Below are 19,418 nucleotides of genomic sequence, written 5' to 3'. Positions count from 1 at the left end.
AAAATGAGCTATAATTGCTTTATACATCTAGGCCTGAATAAAGTTTTTTTTTTAATCATTTTCATTGGCATATTTTCTTACTTTTTGATCATTTTAGTTATTTTTTCTTCAAAGAATATTACTAATCTAATGAAAGATTTCAAATGTACGTGAGCATGTCGTGCAGAGAGAACACCTGCGACTTTTTTAGGGGGTATTCTAGTCTAGATATTCGAAAAAAAAAAAAAATCTTTTTCATATTTTCAAAGTTTAGACTTCTAAGAATAACTCTCTTAGAGGATTTACAAAAATTCAAATTATTTTAAGAGTCCTAGTTAAATTTGTTAAGATAATTTTTTTTTCTCAATATAGTATATCTGACAAACAACCGTCAAGCCACGTGCATGTGCGTTCTCTGTGTACTGTGTATTTTTTCAGTGTTTCATATAAAATGGGTGAAAAAAAGTCAAAGAGGAAGTAATTTGCATCTAGATACACAAAGAAAAAGCCAGCAAATGAGATCAACAGCATATCAAACGCTCCGAGGTATGAGCTTCCGAAGCTTCACAAGAAGCCAGAACTGCTCTTATGGATGAAAAATGTAGCTTTTGAGGCATAGGAAAGAACGAAGTGTAAGGCAAGGATGGTTGTTCAAAAAAATTTAAGTATAACATACCATTAAACCATTTAGACTGCCCGTAATGAGCCTGCAAACTTTAAACTCGCTTTTCTCGCAACTACTTTTTTTCAATACGGTTGACAAGGTATCTCAAGTTCTAATGCACAGATTTTTTTGAAATTTGATACAGACTTTCTTCATACTATCAAAGTTGTCTCCACGTAGTGGTTTCTGCATTTTTTTTTAAAACTATTTTTAAAAAATTACTGAAGTTGAAAAAAGGAACCGAAAATGACCTTTTTTTTCTTTTTCCAAAACGAAGCCATTTTGTGCATTTTTTATTTTTTTTTTTCAAAATCGGCTACGTCCAGATAATTTTACATATTTGTTTAATAGGAATTAACCTTAATTTTATGTTTCAGATTACCAAGAGGGTTGGAATCTTGTCTACCAGAAGACCCCTTTCCCCCCCCCTCTTTTTTTCCTGAGTCCTTACTTTCCCGGCTCCTACTGAATTCAATTTTGGTTCCCCCCCCCCCCGCCCCCACTTTTACACATTTTTATACAACTCAAGTTTCAATAAAATACTGATTAAAAATTATATATATATATATATTTTTTACGAGAGTCTAGACTAGAATGCCCCCAGAAATGAACGAAGTCGTTCAAATGAACGAGTTGAATAAACTTATCAAAAGAATGAACGATCCTCTAATGAACGGATCATTAAAAAGAACGACATTGCCCACCTCTACATTCTACCAAAATCATTAATTGCCAGTATATTCTCAAATTTACTAAATACTATTTTTTAGCACACATTTGAACTAAAAAGATAACTGTTAACTAAGCTGTACTTTAATTAGGAGAGCTTAACATTAGATTCCGACTAACCATTAGAGAAGCTCATTGTTTGCACAGTTAACAATATTATTACTTTAATATTAAATTGGCCTCGATTTTTAATCATTAAAAGTTTTTTTTTCCTTTTTTTTTAATTTTCGTGAATAATCCATTATTATTTTTTTATTTATTTATGAGTAAAATAATTGGAACTTAGCTGTGCCATTGTTCATGGTTACTTCTAGATGCTAACACTTTCATTTAAGTACAAAAAAAAAAAAAAAAAAAAAAAAAAAAAGAAGAAAACAAAAGGTTTCGAAATTAAAAAATATTTGCGTTCAAAAGTTGCGTTTTCTGGAGAATGACCCTTCAATGTCCTTTTATATGGAATAAACTTGTGTGTTTATTCCATATAAAAGGTCAATTTTTAAAAGCATTATCAATTAAAAATCTCATTTACGGTATTTTTTGAGTTGTGTCACTATTTTTTTCAAGCAACGATGTGTGGACAATGAAAAGCACTGAAATATCGTAACACTAATTTATTACGATAGTATACAAGGCAATATGGCCATTGTGCAAAAGGATGACCATAGGCGAATTTAGGCTGTGAATTCTGGGGGTGCAACAATATCGGAAGGGGGGGGGGAGGTACAGGGCTTCCACAATGGCGACTAAAGCTATTGTTTTGACGGAAAGGCTACTAAAGCGACCATTTCAATCAAAATATGGGCATAAACGGCTATATTGCAAAAAAATGTGAAAAACGGCGACTATTAACTAAAATACGTAAAATAAAGCTGTTTTTTCTGATATTAGAAAAAATTGTTTAAAAAATAATGAAAAGTCACTTATAAGTTTAACCCTAGTTACCGAGGGGAAAAAAGGGAAAGTTTTATAACGTTTAATTTTTGAAAACAATCGTTTTAAAAAGATGGAAAATAAAATGTAATTAACATTCACGACCAGAAATGTCATGTTCATATTTGTTTGTACAAAAAATTTCGTTTTTGCCGATGTCGATTTTTTTTAATGGTATCGTTTTTACGAATGCGATTTTTGTAAAGGGTTAGTTTTTGCAAACGCGATTTCTGAAAACAGTTTGTTTACACTAATACTTTTCTTACTGTTTTTTGGTTTTAAATTTCTTGTATCCGTATTATACATTCATTTTCTGAATACGAAAGCTAATTTTCTCTCGATCTTTAAATATCACGGCCGTGAGTGGTGTCTATTTATTGAAGTTTCATTGCATTAATATGATATAAATGCCATTTTGAAAAAAGAAAACGGGAGACAATTTTAGAAACTTTTCTGCATCTGGTAACTATTTTGGAAACTATTTTTCATATTAGAGACTACTGAAGCCATTATTTTAGTAGCAGAACTCAGTGGCAACCATAGGGGGTTTCTCCTATAGGACAAACATAAGGTCTGGGAAAGGGGGGGGGGCCTTCCTTCCGAATTTTTTTTAAATCTACAGTAAAAATGCTGGTTTTTAGTTGTTTTCAGAGCGATTTTATAGCACTGTTTACTGGAATGATGTGCAAGGACTTGAAATCGTTTATGAGGAAGTGCTTTCTAATAGTCATATTTTTTGAGTTGATTAGCCATGGTTAAAAAAAAATTTTTATGATATACCAAAAATACTCAATTACAGAGTTTCCGATTACTCTACAATACAGCACTGAAGAATAAATAATTTAAGAAATGTGTTGATGCCTGTAATTATTTATTATCTCTCTTTTTTTAATGGATAAAAATACTTTTTAATATGTAGTACAATTTCTTTCCCACTGGCGATGTGGGGTGGCCGAGTCACATAATAAACTACATATTGTTGTATTTTTGGGTTTGCTTTCAAGTAAATTTATTTGCATTGTAGCTGTAGAAAAATATAAGTTGTTTTACGAACTTCCTGATGAAAAAATATATTTTTTTTCTGATAAAATATATTTCATTAAAATTTTTTTTGAAAATTTGAACAAACACATTGGGGGTGCGACACGCCTAGCGGCACCCCCTTAAATCCGCCTATGAAGTTGACATGACAAATCTGAACCGAAAGACCTTCAATTTAGTCCCCTGCTACTGTTACTACTCGCTGTCAACGATGTGGAAGGCCCTGAATACCAGCAGCCTCGGCATTTGCCGCACCATGTGTGAAGCGGGTCATCTGTTGACGCACACATCAGCAATGTCCTATCGTGTTGCAAACCGTCTATCACGTATTGGTTCCTTAATCTTGGGAATCAAATCAAAGTCGCAGGGCGAAAGGTCAGGAGAGCACGGTGGGTGCTCCAATTCTTTCCATCCCCAACGTTGGAGTAGCTGCCGTACACAGTCTGCTTTGTGTGGTCTTGCACACGACTCACCAAATGACTGATTTTACAGCCCTCTCTGTGCTACTACCAGCTATCACTAAACCATCTGTTGTTCTGTATACACAGCCTGCAGAACGTCCACACGACGCATATACGTTTGTGATCCATTTAGATATCTACAAGGGAAAGAAATAGTTGCCATGTATGCCCCAACCCTCGTATATATGTATAAAATAAAGTACCAGAAGTATTTAATGAACAACGCAATAAAGTAATGAATTCCAAGGGACTCTCCCTTGGAACATTTCGTAAATTGTAGTTCGAAAAACTCAGTTTTATACGCTTTTAGTTGTTGTTAGGAGGAGGAGGAGAGATTCACGGTCCTCCGCAGAAACTTAACGATATTAAAGCTCCAAAAACGTAATTTTAGCCGATCTTCGATGAGGTTAGGAAGAGGAGTTTTTAGGGGATCTCCAGTGGCGGATTGGTTGAAAAAATCGGCCCTGGCATTAGTAGATGTATAGCGGCCCCTTATCTGTTATAGGTATTGAATTTTACCTAACGATTGGGATATCACTTAAATATCAAGAAATTATTCATAACAACTAAATATGTTTTATTTAAACAAAATTCAACAGATAGGAACACTTCTGCGCTTTAATGGTGAACAAATTGATACAGTATTAGCTAAACTTTATTTTGGAGGAAAATTGTGATTGTAATTGTCCATTTAAGTATTTTTATGATGCCCCGAACTTGATTGAATATTTCCGTAATGATAACACTGTTTGGTTAGTATGTCCTTTTCTGCAGTCATAACAAGTAACTTAATTGCCCTGTTATATGAAACTGATCTAGCGATGTTCATGGGTGAAAGACTAGGGCCGTCTTAGAACGTGATGGGTCCCTCGACACAAACATACATTACTGGGCCCTGTCATTAACATTTCCTTTTTTATACTGCCATACCCTGACGACCCCCGAACTCGATGCGAGGTCAAAAATCTTGTGGGAGGAGTCAGGTACGAGTTTCGCAGCCCCCCCCCCCCTTTTTTTTTCAAACGCATGTATCAATGCAAAGAGAGAGAGTGTGAACTCAGTTTTCTGGCTCCTGGGAGTCATTAAAGTACTAGCAATATAAAGTTAATGGAAAGATTAACCTTAAACCTGAAATAGGGGGGTCCAGGGGGCCTCTCCCCCGGAAAATTTTTGAAATTATAGCCTTAAAAACTCAATTTTAGACAATATTTGGTGATGTTAGGGGAGCGTAGGTTCAGGGTTTCTCCTGCTGCAATTTTTCAGAAGTGAAAATCTAAAAACAGAATTTTAAATTATCTTCGAGTATATGCTATGAAGAGCGATTCCGGGGACTCTCCTCTGAAATTTAAAAAAAAAAAAAAAATTAGCTCTGAAAACGCAGTTTTAGAAGAACTTTGGTGATTTTAAATCGAGATAGATTCCGAGGCCATCCACCAGAAAATTTTCAAATTGAAGTCTTAAAAGTGTTTTTTTTTTGGTAAAGATAAGGGCACCGGCAGTTACTCGAAAGTTAAGTTCTAAAAACGGAATTTTCGGTGACCTTCAGTGATGTTAGGAAAAGGAGTTTTCAGGAGGCTCACCCCGGAAAATTTTCGAAATTAAAGCACTAAAAACGAGATTTAAAACGTTCTTCATTGATGATGCCGAGAGAGAGGAGGAGACGGCACACTTTCCCAGAAAATTTTTGATACTATTAATTTAAAAACACAGTTTTAGACCATCTTTGGGAATGTTTAAAAAATGGGAGAGGTTCGAGTGCTTTCCTCCAGCAAATTTTCAAAACTGGAATTCCATGTTACGGCGGGAGTGGATTCGGCTGTTCTCTTCTGAAGTTATTCAAAATTAAAGCCCAAAAATTTAAAGTTTATACGATCTTCGATGATATTAGGAGGGGGGGGGGAGGGTCTAGGGACCACCGGAATTCTTTCGACATTGGTTTTTATCAACTTACTTTCTTTTTAAACTGAGAGGCCCGAAACCGTGAGTTTGTGCAGCATACAGAATACTTTGTGTTTCGTCAAAAAATGTTTGAAACTCACATTTCGTCAGAATTTGGCATCTGATTTGATAATCTTAATAATGTAGAGTCGTTCATGCTCCTCAAGGGTATTTTAAAATTGCTTTTTTTACAATAATTTTACGTAAAAAAAAAATATTTTGTTGCTTTTATTCCAATAGTTATAAACAGGATCGCCGATAGCAAAAGGGAAAAAAATGACATAGGTCATTTTTTTTCACAGGCCCCCTTCTACACCTTTCACCATTAGGATATTTTATCCTCTGCACGAGTTCGATTCCAAGCCGGGCCCCTATTCTCCAACTAAGCTGACATGACCTCACGTTGGCCCCTGTTATAAGTTGCATTTTAGAGCAATTGTGAATTGTGATTTATAAATAAAAGCGTCAAAGAAACCAAGTCTTATAACATTTTACCCTGTGTTTTTTTTTTTAATTTATTTTTTTATTACACCACTAAAAATATATTGGCAGCCTCAGGGCCCGACTAACTTAAAGTGAGGCTCTAGGCCCACATTAATTTGGAGGCCCCCTGAAGACTATGCAGTATTTCATTTACATTTTTAAAGCACGAGTGCACTTTTGGAGGCCTTTTTGTCTAATCACACAACTATGCATAAATCACTTATGTACATTTATGAATCCCCTTTGGGAACCCTCATAAGCATGACCAAGGAAATTCGTTACTGGCAGAATGATTAAAAATTCCCCTTTAAAGAAGTTTTTTTCTAATTAATAAGCCACAATTAAAAAAAAATACATGTATTTTTCATATCGTTGCTATGCATAATTCTTTGAAAAATTAGGGGCCCCTTAGGAACATGGGGTCCCAGGCCTAGGCAGCCTGTGTGGTAATCAGGCCCTGGGCAGCCCCATTTGATCGGCCCGAAGCATGACCGGCCCACCGGGCAAATGCCCGGTTGCCCGCCGGCTGTATCCGCCACTGGGGATCTCCCTCGGAAAATTTTCGAAATTGAAGTCAAAGATTTAGACTTGTAACGTAGCTGGCAAGAGAGAATGGGGGGGGGGGGGGGCGGAGATGCACTCACTTGAAAAATTTTTGAAGTTATCGCCTTAACAATGCAGTTTAAGATGATCTTGGGTAAGATTTGTGGGAGGGGTTTCTTTAATTTTTAAATTGTAATAGATAATGTATTGTATATATTTATCTTATTTAAAAAAATTTTGAAAATATTTTTTTCCTTCGAGAGTTAAAATGTCCCCCCCCCCCAAAGGATCATCTGCGGTGGAAAGCAGTTCGTTACCACTCCCAGATTCGCCACTGCTGGGTCGATGCATTAAGCTGGCCTAGGAAAATACTCCATACGTGCAAAATTCTTCCCCTTTTTTACTAAGTTTTTCACGAAAATATTATTTAAGCAATTTACTTAAAAAGCATAAAATACTTTTATAATAATATTGGCAAATTCCAGCCCTTCTTGCTGTTCTTACCGAAAGTCAGATGACGAAAGACAATGTCTCTCTCTTTTCATTCATAAGGGGCTCATGTGCTTTGCATTGAAAAAGGGGTTCCTTGTAACTCCAAAACCCGTGTCTGCAGTAATCTGCAATTTATACTGCTATACGTTGTTATTTCTTATTTTACTAGATTGAGAATGGTTTTTATTTCACACATTTAATTCATCAGGATAAAACATGTTAGCATCTCTGTTTAGGAAAACTTTTCCCTATTGCGACAACATTCAATTCACTGATTTAGGGTGATTTCTTCAAATTTTATATCATACGGCTCTAAGCTTTGCTTAACGAGTGGTCGAGCAGACAAAAACAGGCTCCTTAATGAGGATAGTACTATTATGATGAGTTTCGTGTTTTTTAATAAAGTCTATTTTAAGTAAAATAACTGTTGTTTTGTATACTCACATTATTTAACGCATTCAAAAAACTGATGAAACATGTTTAATTCTGAAAGGCGTGTCTGTTTCTTCATCTTTTATTTTCCTAAAGAAAAGAAAAAAGATTGAAGTTAACCCTGAGACATAATGCAAACGGTAAACGGACATCTATGTTTATTGCTGGAGTTCCTAAACCTTTTTCAACCCACGTGACTGCTGTTTTTTGGATCATTAACACAATGCGTAACACCAACTAAAACACTTTGGTTTTCTCGAAATGTGAAATATTATTTTAAGTTTCACGAATAGAGTTTAATAATATTTAGGTAATTTGTATTAAAAATAAGAATGTTAACTTAACCGTTTCAGTCGGAATTATGAAATAACTAACCCAAAAAATTTTTTTTGGTAAACAGTGTACTACGTTAAAGAGTATTTTATAGACAAAATTTCAAGTTTGTAGATGAAAAATTAAAAGAGTCCAATATACGTATCCAATATTCCGGACAAACATTTTCGAAACACAAATTTAAAATTAAAAAACGATGAAACATCTAACAAACTTCATTCTAAAATGTCCTCCAAACAATGTTAAAACATACACTGTTAAAAAAAACTGAAAATTCAGGTGGTTTTCTGACTGCTTTTAACAGAATATTTCCGTAATGCTTCAAAACGTATTTTTTCCTTACTATAACAGAAACATCACGAAAGGAAATAACGAAAACAGAATTTTTCCATTTCTAGGATTGCCGCTGTGCTGTACTTCGCTCTGATTAGCCTTCAAGTCATGATAAACATCACTTTTAATAGTGCTTTTAATTCGCACTGATACATTTTGCTAATTAAAAGCATATTTAGAATAACAACTCAGATGCTGTAGACAAAATAGATAGCTTGCTATTTCATGTCTGGAGAGTAATAGTACTCGTATGTCGAAATTGTTTAAACGCCTTTGAGCTTTGTAGGTTTGGAAAAATGTTAGCGCCATTTTTAGACTGGCAGATGTGTTTTGATCGCCCTGGTGATTTGATGTGGGTTTTACTGAGTCAGTATTAGAATATTCTTGTTGTTTTAATATTTTGCTCAATACTTTGAACAATTCTATTCGTTAGTCATATAGTTTGCTCTATCAGTGAGAATAGTTTTAGGATCTCGTGTTATCAATTTAAAATAAAGCCTATTGGATTAGTTGTATCCAGATGCAATGGGAGATACATTCAGCACCGCTGGTCACATGTAAGTGTTGTTGAATATTTTTGTCTATGTTAATATACAAATATATTTTCCTTATTAATACGCATTTGATAGAATTCCGATGTTAGTTTATTTAGAATTTATAGAACTATTATAAAGTTATTTTTTATTGCTCTAACGCATTGCATTCTTGAAAGTCATTAATGCTAAATGCCAACATTTCGTATCAACCGGAGAGGTGTGCGAGCAAGATAAGAAAAATCACTTAGTTTTTTTGGGTTTTTTTTTCACTTCACAGTTTGGAATACTGAAAGTAACTAAATAAAGGTGTATTAATGATCTTTGAAAATACAATGAAAGTTTTGTCAACAATAAGTACTTAATTTAATTTGTTAGGCTCTTATCCAACAACTTATTTGAGATTATTGCATGTTTCTTGGAAAAACAGTTCGGGTAAAACGAACTGATTGATATTGATATGCTTAAGTATGATGATTATGTACTAAAAATCTATGTTGCGATTCCAATGAGTGAAAAATTGGGGGGGGGGGGGGGGTAGGCATGCAGCTTCTGAATCAAAAATTCTTCACGTGCATGTCAATGATTCTGTTTTTAAATACAATAGATATGCGGTACTCTCTATCAGGTATATTATTAAATGATAACGTCAACCTGTTTTTAATAGTATTTTATTTGACATATTCTGCAAATAAAAATATCATATTTTTCATGTATGTTTTTCCATGCCACCCCAGACACTGTACGACGAAAGGAATATCGAACAGTATCAGCAGGGATAATTGGTGTCCTATTCAAATCCATCAATTTTTTTGCTGTTACTATTTGATTAATTTGATTCATCTGAAGTTGATATAAAAAATTTTGGTCAGTTTTGGATGCTCGAAGTAGAGATTATGTTAGGTAAGTTCTCTCTCCAGTTGTTAATTTAAAAAAATCTTTGAATAACAAATGCGAATAAAAAAAGTAATAATTTTAGAACAGTTAACTATATCTGTATTATATATCATTTTAAAGAACTAAATTTTTAATGAAACGAAAAATCAATACTTGACATAACTTTTTAAATATTTTTTGAAAATAAAATCTTTTTACTTAAATACGGGAAAGTGAGAAATGGAAAAAATATCGCAATGAAAAAATAAGGAACGTAAATTCTGTTAAAACACAGAAGGATCGTAAATGAACGGAAAAATAAGAAATGGAATTTTCGTTCAGTCACGGGAAATTTATTAAACGGAAAACTACAACTACGTAGAAATAAGAAATGGAACTTCTGTTAAGTCACGGAAAGTCATTGAACGTAAACGTAATATTTACGGCAACTTTGCTGCCGGTACTTTCTCCGTTATTTTCAGGAAATTTTTTTAACAGTGTAACATAAGCATCAAAAGCATTTGAAATGGTCAATAAAAGATTATATATTTTTTAAAAAAATTAGACAAAAAACCTCGCCTTTGCGACGAGAATTCATCGTTGGAAAAATGAGCCACTCTCTTCTATCTCCCTGCACCTGGGAGCCCTTTTTCTAAATTTCGCATTAGTTCTTTAAAATGATTTTTGAAGTTGAAATTTCACTTATTTCATCTATTAGGGCGGGGGCGGACACAAAGTTCTTCCACCACTTTACATTATATGCAAAGGGGTGGATATTAGAAAGAGATTTTTTTCTGCGCAAGAAGAAGTGTAGCCAACATTCAAGGCACCGCTCGATTTACATTGTTTTATATTAAGAAGGAAAGGCGCAACCGGTTAACTTGATATCACTTTTCGTTTTGTTAATTGCACATTTTAACTCAATAGTTCTCCAACGATAGCTTTTCACACATTTTTTTTTTTTGCTTTTAACATTTAGGAAAGGTTTTCCTTATTGTTATGGTATTTTATTTTGTTATTTTGATTGATTTTCTTTTTTGTTTTTCTGTATTTGCAATGCAGATTTTAATATTTTTTTTTCTTCTCGGGGGTGCGGAGGAAGGATCATTTTATAAAAAAACGCGTTGCGTATTTGAGTTTAACTCTTTTTTCCCTACACTGGACGGAGGAGCGGGATTTTCCTTTTGTGTTTGCAGTGCGGCTTTTAATTTAAAACGTTGTTTTCTAGAGGGTGTGGAATGATCACTTTATATAAATTGCGTAGTGTATTTGAGTCAAATTCTTTTTTTTACGGGAGACGAGAGAGCGGGATTTTCGTTTAAACTATTTCGCTTTAAAAGTCGGATCGCTAATTGATCGAAGTTCACTTCGCTCGCTAATCGGATTGGGTTACGGTAGCGTGGTCACTTGACGAATTTGGCGATAAACAATTAAGTTGCGGTATTATTTTACGTTTGAAAGCTACTGTTAATGTAATTTAATGTCATTTTTATTTATCTTGTGAAATATAAATTGCAAAAAAAAAAAAAAATGTTTCCGTTTCACTCGTGAATCGGCAGGGTTACGGTAACATAGTCGCTTGGTGAGTTAGGCGATAAACAATCGAGTTGATGGATTATTTTACATTTTAAAGTTACTGTTAATGTAGTTTAGTGTCTTTTTTATTTATCTAGCGAAATATTTCTTTTGCAAAAATAAGAGAGTGTTTTTTTTTTGGGTGTGTACGCATTTTAGTTAAAGAATATTTATTTTACATCGGGGGGGGGGGGGGGTAGAGATTTTCATTTATTAAAGAGACTTCCTTTACATTTTCAGCACGATCATCGCCATGTGGGTACAGCAAGTAAAAATAAAATTATACAAATTTCAAATGAAAAATTGCTATACTGATGTAAACCAAAGATACTTTTGATATTTATCGTGCGTAAATAAAAATAAATCTATAAACTATTTTGCTGTTTTCAAATATAAAGAAATTCTTGTATTACTTTCCAAAGTTTTCAGCTTGTTCGAATGTCTCAGGTACAGGATATTTGTTTGTTTCTGGCATGAAAGTCAAAAGGCCCGAATTGATGATTGAAAGCACCCCAAATATTCCCAATGGTACAGACGGATTAGTAACTTTACCCTGTAAGGAAAAATAAAAAAATTCTGTAGCAAACAATCAAGAAATCATATCTTTAAGGCGTAAAACTTAAAGTTTTCTTTTTCCTTTTTTTTTTCCTTCTCTTTTTGAGGGTAGAGAAGAGAACAAATAAGGACAGGAAAGTTTGTAAAAAAATATTCAATTTACAGATTGTAAATCCAATGACTTGGATATCCAATCAACGGATAACAGAAGATAATGTTGGCTTTACGCATACGTCCGCACCAAAGTAAAACATTCTATATGGGCAGGAATTTATAATACAGAAGTGTGTATTTTACTCAATCGTTTTCTAAATAATGCAATATTGTTTGTTTTTTATTATTAAACTTTGATATTCAACTTTCATAGAAAAGAAATGAAAACCTTTCTGAATCCTGATTTTGCATTATTTCTGTTAATACATATGTTCAATAGCTAAAAATAGAAAACTTGCTAACAATTTCTGCATTTTTGATAAATCCTTCCAATTGCAAAACAAATGCGATGGTTCATGTATTTGAATTTTATGAAAATTTCATAACATTTGATGAAACTATTAAGGTCTTTACTTTTTTTTAAATGATCCGGTGAAGGTCTTTTAATAGATAAGGTCAAATAACTTCTACTTTCAACAAAACATTGACTATTTTGACCATGAATTAACAATGTACATGATCACACAAGCTCCGAACTTACCAGATCCCTCATAAAAGGTGCTATTGCAGATCCAACTCGTGCCATTGTAGAACTTGAGCCTACTCCAATGTTTCTTGCAACCGTTGGAAAAATTTCCGCTGAGTAGATATATATGATGGCGAAAGATGCAGATGTGAACATTTTTCCTATCATGGCTAATATAGTGCTGACTGATGGCAAAGCTAAAAACATTTAAATATATAAGTGAAAATGATTTAGAGCTTCTGATTTTTTTTAATTTATTTTTTTAGAAAATAAAGGCACATGGATCAAGTTTTTTGCTTTGCTTTTATTTTTTATGCATTCATTCTCTAAAACATATCTTAACTTTCGAAAGGATTTGCGACTTTATTACCATCAGTTTGCTACCAATTGATTTAATTATTGTGTTCAAAACCTTTGTCAAAGCTAGAAGCAACGTGCAGAGCACTAAAGAATAATAATAAAATTGCATGCACGAGTTTCAAGGATACAAGAGTCCTATTTTCATTGAACATATGGATGGACAGATATCCGTCAAAAATGCAAAAAAATGTGAGAGTATAAATGAATTCTCTGTCGACTGTTTTTTTTTTTTCATATTTATAAACTTGGGGTATCCATCGCCCTTTGAGCAAGCAATGGCGCAATCTTTTCAAATATTACGGAGTCGTCACTAATAAAGAGACCCCCCCCCCCCCCCCGAAGGGAAACAGCCATTATAAAGCATCCCCTAAAAACTTCATTGGCGTAGTATGCGATATGACCCAACATGACTCAACTGCATACACTCATATGTTTCTGCATTGAAAGAACTCCTTTTAAGTCCAAAACACCGTCTAAATTTTTTTCACTTTTGTTTTGTGCTTTAAAAGGTTGTTTTTTACTTTGTAGGTTTACAATTTTTACTTCTTTGCAGTTTTCCTTGAAGCAATCAAATCAATTGCAGTTAAATCTAATAAGTGTTTTATTTTATTTCGTTTTATTTTTTTTATAAATTAGTACCTGCAGAAGAGCTTTAAAACGTTGTTCCTTAGTACTTTCAAAAAATGTCCGCGATAACCACTAAATTTTCAGTAATATTGGATTTCAATATTGAAGTATCTTTCCCTGATTCAGTTTGATTTTAGATTCTTTAAAAATCAGAAATATATATTGGAGTGTGCTGCCATCTCTTTAAAAGAATTACATTTTTTATTACAAATGCTGACAAAAATTTGATGGCTATAATTTAGATTAGTTTAGTCAGATTAGTTAGAACTCTCAGATCCTACTGGACTATTTTTAACCCTTGATTTTTTTTTCTCATTACGGACTTTCTTTTTTTTTTTTTGAATTGAAACTATCTAATTCAAATTATAAAATATATATTATTGAAAGAATGACGCATTAAAAAAGTTGTTTTTTATTGTCTTTATAAATATTATATGGGTGAACAGACATCCCGAAAAAATGCAAAAAGATTCGAAAGTATGGATGAACTCTCTGTCCACGAATTTTTTCATCCATAAACATGGGTATCCTCTGTCAGGGGCGGATTTACAGTCTATTCCAGGGGATGGCGGTTGAAAACCGTAAAAGTCATTCCTCCCCCCAAACCCGTCATGTACGGGGCATGGAGTCAACTGCCCCCCTTTTATCCTGTATTTTAAATACTCATTGCTCCCTTGAAGTGTTAAATCTCTCCTTTGGGGGCTATCACCCCCACGGTTGGAATTACTGTTCTAAGTCATAGCAATGTATTATCACACCAGCATAGTGTAGTCCATGGAAGAAAAAGGTTGGAAGACACGAATAGAAATATAAAAATTATTAAAGTTCAAAAAAGAGGGGAGTGGCGAGCTTGGGTTCAAATTAAAAAGTGGGTAACGCTGTCCATCTTCGACTACACTAACTGTCTAAACTTAGTTTAAAGCAAATTTGTGAAATGTATTTGATTGAAATTTGTAGCGATTGCTAGTAATTCCTTCAATTCTATATTATTGGTTTTAGAAAATGACGGTCACGGAGGGGGCGGTTGCCGCCACCGCCCCCTAGTAAATCCGCCACTGTCCTCTGTGAAACATCTCCTTAAAAATTTAATGACATAGCCTGCGATATGACCCATTCCGGTGATGGGCACCCCAACACAATCTAACATATTTTAGAATTGAGAAAGGAACTTCTTATATTTAGTCCAAAACATCATCTATAAAACATTTTATTTTGTGCTTTAAAAAATTTTCTTTTTTAGTTCGTAGGTTTCGCACAATTTTTACGTCTTCGCAGATTTTTTGAAGCAATGCTCAACTCAACTGCAACTAACTCTAATGAATGTTTTGTATTTTTTCCCCTGAAGTAAGTAATTTATGCTGAAGGGCTTTAAAATGTTATTCCTTTCTCTTATTCTCAAAATATTTCCGCCAGTAATACTTAATTTTCTGTGATATTGATGTCAATACCAAAGTATCTTTTTCTGATTCAGTTTGATTTCAGATGCTTTATAAACTAGAACTTATGTTGGAGTGTGCTGCCATCTCTTTAAATGAATCAAGTTATGTATTAGAAATGATAATAAAAATAAAATGACTATAACTTAGATTCTTTTAGATTAGTTTGAGTTCATAGAATTTACTGGATTATTTTTAACGCTTGAGTTTTTTCTGATTAGAATCTTAATTATTTTCTTAATTAAAATTATCTAACTGAAATTATAAAATTTACATTGTTAAACAAACTGAGGCATTTAAAAAAGTTTTTTTGTCTTTATAAATATTGTTTTATTTCATGTAATACTATCATTATTATTTATTTTGAAGAGTGATTTACGGATGTAATAAGAAACATTAAAGGTTAAATAAAACAAGAAAAAGGAAATCTTAATAATCCTTATTATCTTTTCAATAATATGAACTAAATTTATGAAAACAAAACTAAACCAAAAATTTGGGTACTAAATATCATATCCAAAAATTATCAATTACTGTACTGAATTCGTTAAAAGTGGAATTAAATATACAATTGCTGTCATAAATTAAAATAAAACCGATAGAAGTAATAAACACGTTGTCTTAATTTCATCAATTCACTACTTGAAATAAATGATTCAAAATCTGAATTAAAAAAAAAAATGCGGTGGTAAAAGCGGTTAACGGTGGTTAATTGTATAAAACGCTGTCAGAAACGTTAACCACAAAGCAGAAAAACCTGTCCCCTTGATACTTTCTAGCAAATTACCCCCTATACCCCCTCAGTGAAATCAGAATCAGAATAATATAGGGGAAAGGGGCGCACAAGGGAATTTTTTCTTTTCCATTTCTTAATTTTTCAAAAAATATTATCAATTTTTCAAAGCAAAAGTATCCTCATGGGTAATGGTCTTTTTTTTTGTGTCATGGAATGTTTTGAGATAAAAAAAAATGTATTTCTTTTTTTTATGGTATTTTAAAAAATGTCTTCAATAGTTCGCATGTCCCCCCCCCCCCTCTAACATCTTTACAACGTTAAGGCAAGGGTGCAATAGTCTACACACTGTACAGCAAAAACTTCATGCTCTATAATGTAAGATTTCATAGAAATTCTCTATAAGCATTATTAACAGTCCCACATTCGCTCCAGAGTCATCAGCAGGCATTTATAAATTTGCCATAATGGCCCGTGAATCAAACATTCGGAACAATGGAAGATCTGAACATACTTTGTGGGGAATACCACAAGAGATAACGCAATATCATTTATTATGCCTAGAGAAAATGTTTACAAAGCCGTGCCATGGTATACCAAAATCAAATTACATGTCTTGGACTGAGCTATAAATTTACCTTTTGGGACAAACATGCACCCGAAGCAAGCGAGTCCACCCGTCAGAAGACAGAACATCAAAGGTTTTTTTCTGCCTAAGAAATCCATGGTGAACAGACAAAAAAACATTGCAGGGAATTCCAATAGACCAGAAATAAAGAAATTCAAGTAATCGTTACCTTCCAAATCATTCGTGTTTAACGATAATCCGTAATATGTGAATGATATGACAACCCTGAAAATAAATTTTACAATTAGTATTCAAAATAAATATATTTACTGCACGTGACTCAATGAAAAGTGTCCTTGCTCAAGTTTTGCACCTGTGCGCATCGTAGTGCGTGCAAATTTTGAGAGATGATGTTAACAGTGCGCAACCGTAAAGCTTAGCAATGAAATTTTTGTTGCTGTTGCTTTCATTTTGATGAATATGAAAGCGAAATTACATAAAGTATCTAATCAGAACTGCTGACACTATTTGATTTTCTTTTCATGACCTTATTAAAAATAGTGATGGATTATTCGCATGAGAACATGGTGTAAATTGCTTAAAATCATTGAAAATGAAAGGAGGCAACAAAAGTAAAATGAAGTTTTACGGCAGAACAAAATTGTATTCGAAAATAAAAATGAAATATTTTACATAAACCTCCCAACCTGAGCATGTTTTTTTGAAAATAATATTGGCTCAATGTATGGTAGTTACTGAAAGAAAAATAAGCAATATTATATTACAATTTCTGGGGGAAAAAAACCCTTCAAACATAGTTCAACATTTTGCCGTGATAATAGTTCAATATTTCACTAAGGTCATGGTTTTAACAGCGACATCAAAGTGGTGAAACTAATCCCCAATATGACGGTTGTATGTTAGTTAAGTTTTGTTAGATTTAATCAAACTCTTGATGAATCGTTGAACTCTATTTTATTAGTGTAAGACCGAGTGAAAGTTACAAGAGATGTTGAAGATTTTCCAGATCTGAAAAGTGAAAACATGCTTTATTGTCAACGAACATAACGTAATCTGAAAAAGAGTAGTATTTTTGTATAGCAGTAGCATAAAAAAATAACGTAATAAAAAACCCAAGTTTTTTTGAATGAGTGACAATTTCACGGCAAAACTCTCTAAGAATTATCACAAAGATAATTTTAACTTAAGCTCCAACCACTGCATGTGCTGACCAAGTTATTGAGACATTATCTGAGGACATTCTTAAGGCCCTTAACCCAAACCAAAAGGTATAATCTTCTCATTGTGAGATATTTCCATGCACGAATTGGTCCAAGGTATTCAAATGAAGGTGCGATTGATTTTTGAAAGCTAATATGCAGGGTGAATCAGTACACTGTTAAAACTACAGGTTGCACTTGGCACTTTTCAAGGGGGAAAAGTTTGTTCACCAGCGGCACTCTTTACGGTGCCGAAATTGCACCCTTAGCACGGGCGAAACACCGGCAGCCTTCACCCAGCGTGCACCGCGGTGAAAAACGGAACCCTATGGCAGAACATTGGCACCCTCTGTTTCCTGTTGCTGAGCCCCCCCCCCCTCGGTTTTGTATGCATTTCCGTAATCAATTGTATACATTATTATTTATTATTTTGAGTTATAAAAAATTAAGTCTTGGTACATTTTCCACATTGAATAGTTCTGAAAATGAATAAAACTTGTACTTTATGGCATTTGATCACATTTCAACTTTCGAACATAGTTTAGAAGTGTTCATGACTTAAATTTGTCTGCCGTGCACTAATTTTCGTACATCCACTTGGATTGCTCAGTAATTTTAATATGTTATTGACATTTACTGCAGCACGATCGTACCGAAAATGAAGAGCGTAGGTACTATTTGTAAATCATTTACACGAACAATAAATATTCAATTATATTGCAATCATGGAAAAATAAAATCGTTTCATCACGTTCGAAATTTTAATCAAGAGCACCATATTAGTATGTACGTATATATGATTCGACATTTGAATATCCGTATAGAATATAAAAGAGCACAAGTCTTTCGATAAATTAAAAGCCAAAACAAATTCTAACGAGTTATTCATTCTTACTATTACTAGAGTGACGAAAAAAGCTCAATCATTCGCTTTAAGCAATAACGTCGAGGAAAGCTAGTTAACTTAGACACGAGATAATAAATTAAAAAAAATCGAGACGGAGAAGAAATTTCTTTTTCTCAATCCGCTTTCCTTTTTTTTTTCGTGCTTTAATGTTTTCGTTTTTTGCATCATCGTAATTAGAGTTTCGGTTCACTTGCTGAGTGCATCACATTGCTAACAATAAATCTCTTAGTTAAAAATCCACAAGATTGTTGACAATACAAGCAAGTAAAATCACATAGTCAAAATTAATAGTTGAAATAACTTTTCAAATGTCATCTAATTTAAGCGTTTTGATTATTAAATGTTACTTATCCGGTGCTGATAGCTATTTTTAGGTAAAATTTATGCATGATAGAAATAGCAAATGTACATAACGGCTAACTGAAGAATCAACGTACCTTTGAAACACTTTTAAATATGTTCGAAAGCCTTAAAAGCTACACAGTGATCAAATGCCTGTACTTACGCGAAACTTTGAAGAGTAAATAGCAGAAACTTATGAGTTTTAATCCAATTTCGTACTTCATTCAATGGGAAAGTGCATGTGCGTAATTATTCTTGCGTCCGCCATTGATTGTGGTTGAATGATGTCAGAGCAGAGAGCGCATGCGCCAGCGTTTCACCCATACATTTAGGAGGTCTGTTTTCACATTTATTAGCGTCATTCACCTTGATCACATTTCCTAGCCTCTATTGCACCCTGAGGCCCCCTGTTTTCACCCCAGGGAGCCAAATAGTTAGTCAAAGGCACCCGTAGTTTTGACAGTGTATAGTGTTTTCAGACTTTCAGGGCAGATAGAGTACACCTAGACGATGGAAAATCACATAGTAATGCATGGTCGGAAACGCTTTCCTCACGCGATAGTGACGACACAAAGCACAAAAAAGACAAGACACGAATAAGAGGAGAAAACATGTTTATCATTTTTAATACAGCAAAAACGCTGGTAAA

At 33.6% G+C, this 19,418-nt stretch overlaps 1 protein-coding gene across 5 annotated transcripts in view; it reads right to left on the bottom strand.

Annotated features, from left to right (window-relative positions):
- Positions 1 to 19,418, bottom strand: part of LOC129218279 (organic cation transporter protein-like) — a 230,253-nt gene that overhangs the window by 3,721 nt on the left and 207,114 nt on the right. For 4 of the 5 annotated variants that reach the window (XM_054852512.1, XM_054852511.1, XM_054852510.1 and 1 more), the window contains 4 exons: positions 16,371 to 16,585; positions 12,592 to 12,773; positions 11,756 to 11,895; positions 7,705 to 7,782 (listed from right to left, as the gene is read on the bottom strand). In XM_054852512.1, coding sequence (XP_054708487.1) covers positions 7,719 to 7,782; positions 11,756 to 11,895; positions 12,592 to 12,773; positions 16,371 to 16,585 — 601 coding nt within the window. In that variant the 3' untranslated portion in view covers positions 7,705 to 7,718. Of the gene's footprint in view, positions 1 to 7,704; positions 7,783 to 11,751; positions 11,896 to 12,591; positions 12,774 to 16,370; positions 16,586 to 19,418 lie in introns of those variants that run through there. The other variant, XM_054852513.1, reaches the window with a different exon arrangement.

Source organism: Uloborus diversus, chromosome 3 (genome assembly GCF_026930045.1).
Source record: "Uloborus diversus isolate 005 chromosome 3, Udiv.v.3.1, whole genome shotgun sequence".
In the NCBI taxonomy this organism is placed as follows: Eukaryota; Metazoa; Arthropoda; class Arachnida; order Araneae; family Uloboridae; genus Uloborus; species Uloborus diversus.
The sequence above is the reverse complement of the archived record's forward strand: the minus strand, read 5'-3'. Positions and strand labels throughout refer to the sequence as shown.